A 6,000-nucleotide genomic window follows, 5' to 3' on the forward strand; every position below is an offset into this window, starting at 1 on the left:
TTCACAGGAGACAGCTGCAGCTAACTTGGCTCAGCCCCCAGGTTTTCCCCGGGAAGGTTTTTTGGCTGTAAAACCTGAGTTAGTGACTATCGTTTGGCAAAAAGAGAGTAGGGGGAAAGGCAGGGACGTGAAAAGGTAAAAGAGAACAGGCAATTTTCTAATTTTCTCTCTGGTTAAACCGACTCCTGTGTTAATTTCATTACCAAACAATTGACCAAGTAGTGGATAATTCTCAGTGCAATGCTGCTGATACAAATAGTTTTTCTTCTTGAAGAAAAAGCTTACTCTGAAATTTTGTGGTCAAATGGTGTCCTACTCCAGCCCCCACACGATGGAATGGAAATCAGGCTGTGACTGCTTCCCTTGTGTCCTTGCAGACGTGTGGCACTGCTCCGGGGGCCTCCTGTGCCGAGTCGGAGTGCGGGGGGCTGAGCTGTCGGACAGACGAGGGGAAGAAGAAGTGTGGAGGCCCCGGCTGCGACGGGCTGGTGACTGTAGCTCACAATGCCTGGCAGAAGGCTATGGATTTTGACAGAGACATCCTCAGTGCATTAGCAGAAGTTGAGCAACTCTCCAGAATGGTAATATGCCAAATCAATTGTTAAGATAATAAAAAAGAAAAAGGCAAATCTGTCTGTTGCAGCACAGATATTAATTGACAAAGTATGTGCTGGTTTTCTGCAGAAAATACTTCTTTTGGGTTGTGTAACTTCATAATGCTTGTAAATATCTTCAGAAAGGGAGCTTGCTAGAGTGAAGCTTCATGGATAACTAAACATCAGCCTGAGTTGTTTAAACTAGCACTGGTGGTATGGATCAGGGCCAGCTTCCAAGTGTTCTGTGAGTTTTATGAGAAAAAGCATTCCTTGTTACTATTGCATCTGACTCCAGATGAATTGTTTTAAAACAAGCCCTAAAGCATAAGAAGATAAGCAAGCAAACCTTCCATTTTCTTTCTTTAGGTTTCTGAGGCAAAACAGAGAGCAGATGAAGCAAAACAAAATGCACAAGCAGTTTTGCTTAAAACCAATGCTACAAAAGAACAAGTGGACAGAAGCAATGAAGATCTGAGAAATCTTATTAAACAGATTAGAGACTTCCTAATGCGTAAGAATGTTACATTTTAATTATATTTTAATTCTGAGTTTGTGAAAACTAGTTTTACATCTGTACTATCTTCCAAGAGTTAGTGCAACAGTTGTCATCATTCCCCCCACCTCCCCTAGACAGACAAAATGGTATGATGAAATCTGGAAACATGAGAAAAACTAAAAGAAAACCAAGATAATAAGAAAGTGAGAGCTAACTGTGACATGTTCTTGTGTGCATTTCAGCTGAAGCTGTTGTACTGCTGTACTTTGCCAAGTATGTCTGTAAGTGGCTAGAAAGACAAAGTAGTATTAAAGGGGAAGCAAGTCAGAAACTGCATTTCTCTCTCTGTAAGAAAGCAAGTAAAGGTTAAATGAGATCCTTGTTTGCCAGCAGCCCATTCCTTGCCTGTTTGCTCAGGGCTGACTATGCTGGGAGCACAAATACATCTACGTGCAGCTGTTGGTTTTATTTCCTGTGGGCTTGGGTCCTCCCCAGAGTGGTGCAGCTGAGCACCAAGATCTTCAAATGGCTTCCAAGAGGGCTGTGTCAGCAGGGTCTGTACACCTGCTGGGCCTCTTCTGAGAGGGAAGTTTCGCCTTGGGAAGTAGATTTAATGCCTTGATTTTCCATAAATCTGAGGGAGGAAGTTTTCCCATGATTTTCCTTCTTAAGGAAGCAGCTGAACAAGAATTTGAGTGCGAAGACATGACAGAGAGAAGCTTTTACTCACATCTTTGTCATTTGTGTCCATCTGCTAGAAGACAGTGCTGACCTGGATAGCATTGAGGCAGTGGCTAATGAAGTGCTGAACATGGAGATGCCAAGCACTCCTCAGCAGCTGCAGGCCCTGACAGAAGATATTCGTGAGCGCGTGGAAAGCCTTTCTGATGTTGAGGTCATTCTGCAGCAGAGCGCTGGAGACATTGCCAGAGCAGAAATGCTACTGGAGGAAGCTAAAAGAGCAAGGTATGCAGCCCTGTTTCATTTCTTTGCATCAGAAAATGTAGTTTAACTTTCCCTAATGTAAATTTTCATTCCTACAGTAAGGGGCAAAACCAGTATGTTGCAGCCTATTTTCTTTTTCCAGTTCCAAAGTAAGAGCATCTTTAGCATTAACAATCTCACTCCACAGCAAAGGTGCAACAGATGTTAAAGTCACTGCAGACATGGTGAAAGCAGCACTGGAAGAAGCTGAAAAAGCTCAAAATGCAGCTGAAAAAGCCATCAAACAAGCTGATGAAGATATTAAAGGAACTCAAGACCTGCTGACTTCAGTGAGTTCTTTATGAGTATTTCTTAAGATAATAGAAGCAGCACCAAGTCTGATGCTTAGAAACTGATGTAAGCCTGTCTAGGGAAAGCTCTTGGGTACTGCAAAGCAGAGGCTGCAGTTAAAATGCATCTAAACTGCTTCATTCCTGCCTTCACATCAACTTTTGAGTGAGTGGGACAGATGCTAAGGGACTGTTTTCTCATAAAGAAACCAAACCAGACAAGAACAAAACAAAAAACAAAAAAACACCAAAAGGCTTTTCTTACCCTATATCCTGCACCAGCCAAGTTAAATGAGCAGAACTGTAGCCCTCTAAGCCAGCAGGTCTGACAAGACCCCTGGCAAGCCACACCTGCCAGCCACTCTGGTTGTGTATTGGTGTGCTTAGTGTCATCCAGCACTGCAGCACCAGATTAAAATAAACAAATGCTGGATTGAAGTGCCAAATGCTGCAATCTTGTCAGATAGAGTATTTGCAGACTTTGCCTCAAAGCCCTCATGAGACCACTGTGCTATCTATGCTTATGAAGCTTGGCCAGTTTAGAAGCTTCACAAGTCCATTATCATATGATGGAGTCAAATGTCTGAAGTTTTGTCAACGGATTAGTCAGCTCCTGCATGTATAATGCAATCAAATACTTTTTGACCATGTTCCTTAATGCTTGTGCAGCCCCATATGTACCATTCTCAAGCACTGAACTTTTTCACCCTGACTGCAGTGGGCCATTTTTAGTAAAATTAAAACACTGTTTTTAACTCAGATATATGGACACAAGTTAGCTGAGCAGAGTTTATGGAGAAAGTTTAGTATTATATATCAATTTTCTTTTGAAAGTCTAACTCTCATTCTTCTTTATCTTAGATTGAATCTGAAAATGCAGCATCTGCAGAAACACTGAACAATGCTACCTTACGTCTGTTTGAGCTAGAGAAGAGTGTTGAAGACCTTAGGCAAAAGGCTACTACAAATGTAGGGAATGTGGGAAATATAGAAGACAAAATTATTAGTGCAAAACAAAATGCTGAAGAAGTTAAAAAGGTGAGAAGCTCAGGAACAATCCTAAAGAGAAGCCAGCAAAACTCCCCCAGGTTTGGCTAAAGGGAGATCAATGAATACATGTGATCCATCATATTTATTGTTCATGTTCTGGGGGTAGAAAATACTCCAACATTCATGCTCTTACCAAAGCTCACAACTTTTCACTTTGGTATCAGATCCTGAGAGAGATGTATTGGGAAGTTTTCAGGTTCTGAAATAGCTGCAGGAAACTTGTCAGCCTTTCACAGATAGGTTTCTGTCCATCAGCTTTGCTATATGTCATAGGAGAACTGGAATTTTTTTTTCCACTTGTATATAGAGTATTTATGGTTCTATGACAATGATAGGTTCAGGACAAACAAAACTGAATTTGGCATATGCAGAATTAAGCACCAGGAAAAATAATCATCTTAACATAAAACTGAAGTAATTGCTAAATATCAGATGCAAGATTTTTCTCTGTGAACATATAGCATTACTCCCAATGTTTGCTACACACTTTTGTAATAGCAAAAGAATGTTCATTAACAAAACAATCGACCAATCTGCCAAAGGAAGTTTCATTGCTCCCATCTCTTGTCTGTAGTTAGTTTACCAGTCTCCAGAGAGCCATTTTGTGACAGGAGAGCTGCATTATCCATCAATTCAAGAATATCCAAACACTAAGCAGTATTTCAGGTGCTGTCAAGTAAACACAAGAGAATTCCAGTGCTGCTGTTGTTTGTTGTCTTGCTCAATGGTTGATTTTAGTTGGGCCATAGGACTTCTTAATCTTAACTCCACAACAAAAAGCACAGCTGAGAAACCACCCTCACTACTTTCCCAGCACCTTCACTAACACCAACTGGGCAGCTAGTTCAGTTCTTATTGCTGAAAGGGTAGCAAGGGTACCCCTCCCCAGATGCAACCACTCAGCCAGGAGCAGTGCCAGAAGTATCTTTCCAGTGATTCTAGGGGCCATAGCTTCCATTAGTTACAGAACCCTGCCATAAATCTCTGCCAAGTGCTAGTATTGAAGCTGTAGAACAGCCACAAATTTGCAAAAGAGCAACTGATGAGTCTTCACCACAGCTCTTCGTGTTGGACAGAAGTAGGAAATATCCTGACACCTTTTCTGCCTTTGTTAAGTGAGCTCCCAGCGCAGTCTCTCCTTCCAGCCGGATTAGTAAAGGGCTTGGAGGAAATGCCACCTCCCGCTGCATTGGCTTCGCCTGAGCTCCACCTTGTGCTTGAATTCGGAACAGGTCCTCTCCAACGAGCTGAGCGGCAAGTACAGGACCGTGGAAGAGCTCATTGCCAAGAAGACAGAGGAGTCGGCCGAGGCCAGGAGGAAAGCAGGCGTGTTGCAAGACGAAGCTAAAGCCTTGTTGGCTCAAGCAAACAGCAAACTCCAGCTGCTCAAAGGTAAAGCTGTTCTGAGGAGGTAATTTGGCACCTTAGAACATGAAGCAATTTCATGCTGTTAAACCAGCTATTCATCAGCAGAAGGGGAAAAGAAAAGGTACTTTTTTGTTACTTTTGTGATCTGCTTTCCTTATTCTTATGGACCATAATACAGTCTTTTGAAGCAAAGATTTCTTTAGAATAAGCTGAAACTTACAAGTGAGACACAAACTTCTGATGTGGCACCTCTCACTGTACCCAGAGGCACCACAGGAAAGGAACAAAACTGCTCAGGACAAGGACTCATCTGTTCCAGCAAGACCCCCATCTCCAAACAGTACTCCCCTCACCCCACCCTGGAAAGCTCATAAAACAAAAGCTAATCAGGACACAGGCATTCCACTTCACAGATGAATTTAACATTTATTGTTGACAGAGTTGATTGAGCCAGAACAAGGCAATCTGCCCCTTGCTACCAGAGACAGAATTAAATTTTCCTTCAGGTTTTGCCAGGCCAGGAATTTATTCTTCCCCTCTTCGCTACTCCTGCATAGTTACTGTGACTTGCTGAGTAGTCTTAATCACAAGCCAAAACATTTCACTTTTCTGTAAAAGCCACCATAGAGCAAAGAATGACAATTATTTTTACACTCAAAATACACTTTTGAATTTTCACCTTTAGAAAATAACTTCTTTGTTACTTACATCCCTGTGTTAAGGAAACAAAAAGATGCTATTACAACTTTTGTTGATTTTTGAGGGTTTTGTTTGGGTTTTTTTTTTTTTTTCCCCAAAGAATATCTTCCACAATAGAAATAAATTTGAATGGTAGTTTATCCATAACTATAAAAAACACCACAAATTAAGCTGGGTTTTTTTTTGCCTTCCTTTCTCTACAGATTTGGAAAATACATATGAAAACAATCAGAAAGTTCTGGAAGACAAAGCCAAGCAGTTGGTGGAGCTGGAAGAGACAGTTCGCTCCCTCTTACAGACAATCAGCCAGAAGGTTGCTGTTTATAGCACTTGCTTATAAACAGGGGCGGGAAGTGCTTGTGTTCAGGGTGGGTTTTACAAGTATTATACTAGTTCTTTTTGACATTACACTAAGACCTGATAAGGTGAACAAGTTTTATATTGACTTTAAAGCCACAGAACCAAAGAAAAGTAACTTTTTGATGTTGAAAATAAACAGTACTTTTGTATCACTGTA

General features: G+C 41.4%; 1 protein-coding gene across 1 annotated transcript in view; it reads left to right on the top strand.

Moving 5' to 3' along the window:
* The window catches only part of LAMB1 (laminin subunit beta 1), a 41,195-nt gene extending 35,195 nt beyond the window's left edge, over window positions 1–6,000 (top strand). The window contains exons 27-33 of the mRNA XM_021539120.3: window positions 378–581; window positions 963–1,107; window positions 1,851–2,058; window positions 2,225–2,366; window positions 3,228–3,404; window positions 4,649–4,808; window positions 5,687–6,000. Coding sequence (XP_021394795.2) covers window positions 378–581; window positions 963–1,107; window positions 1,851–2,058; window positions 2,225–2,366; window positions 3,228–3,404; window positions 4,649–4,808; window positions 5,687–5,823 — 1,173 coding nt within the window. The 3' untranslated portion in view covers window positions 5,824–6,000. The remainder of the gene's footprint in view (window positions 1–377; window positions 582–962; window positions 1,108–1,850; window positions 2,059–2,224; window positions 2,367–3,227; window positions 3,405–4,648; window positions 4,809–5,686) is intronic.

This window comes from Lonchura striata, chromosome 1A, assembly GCF_050655825.1.
Source record: "Lonchura striata isolate lonStrDom1 chromosome 1A, ASM5065582v1, whole genome shotgun sequence".
NCBI lineage: Eukaryota > Metazoa > Chordata > Aves > Passeriformes > Estrildidae > Lonchura > Lonchura striata.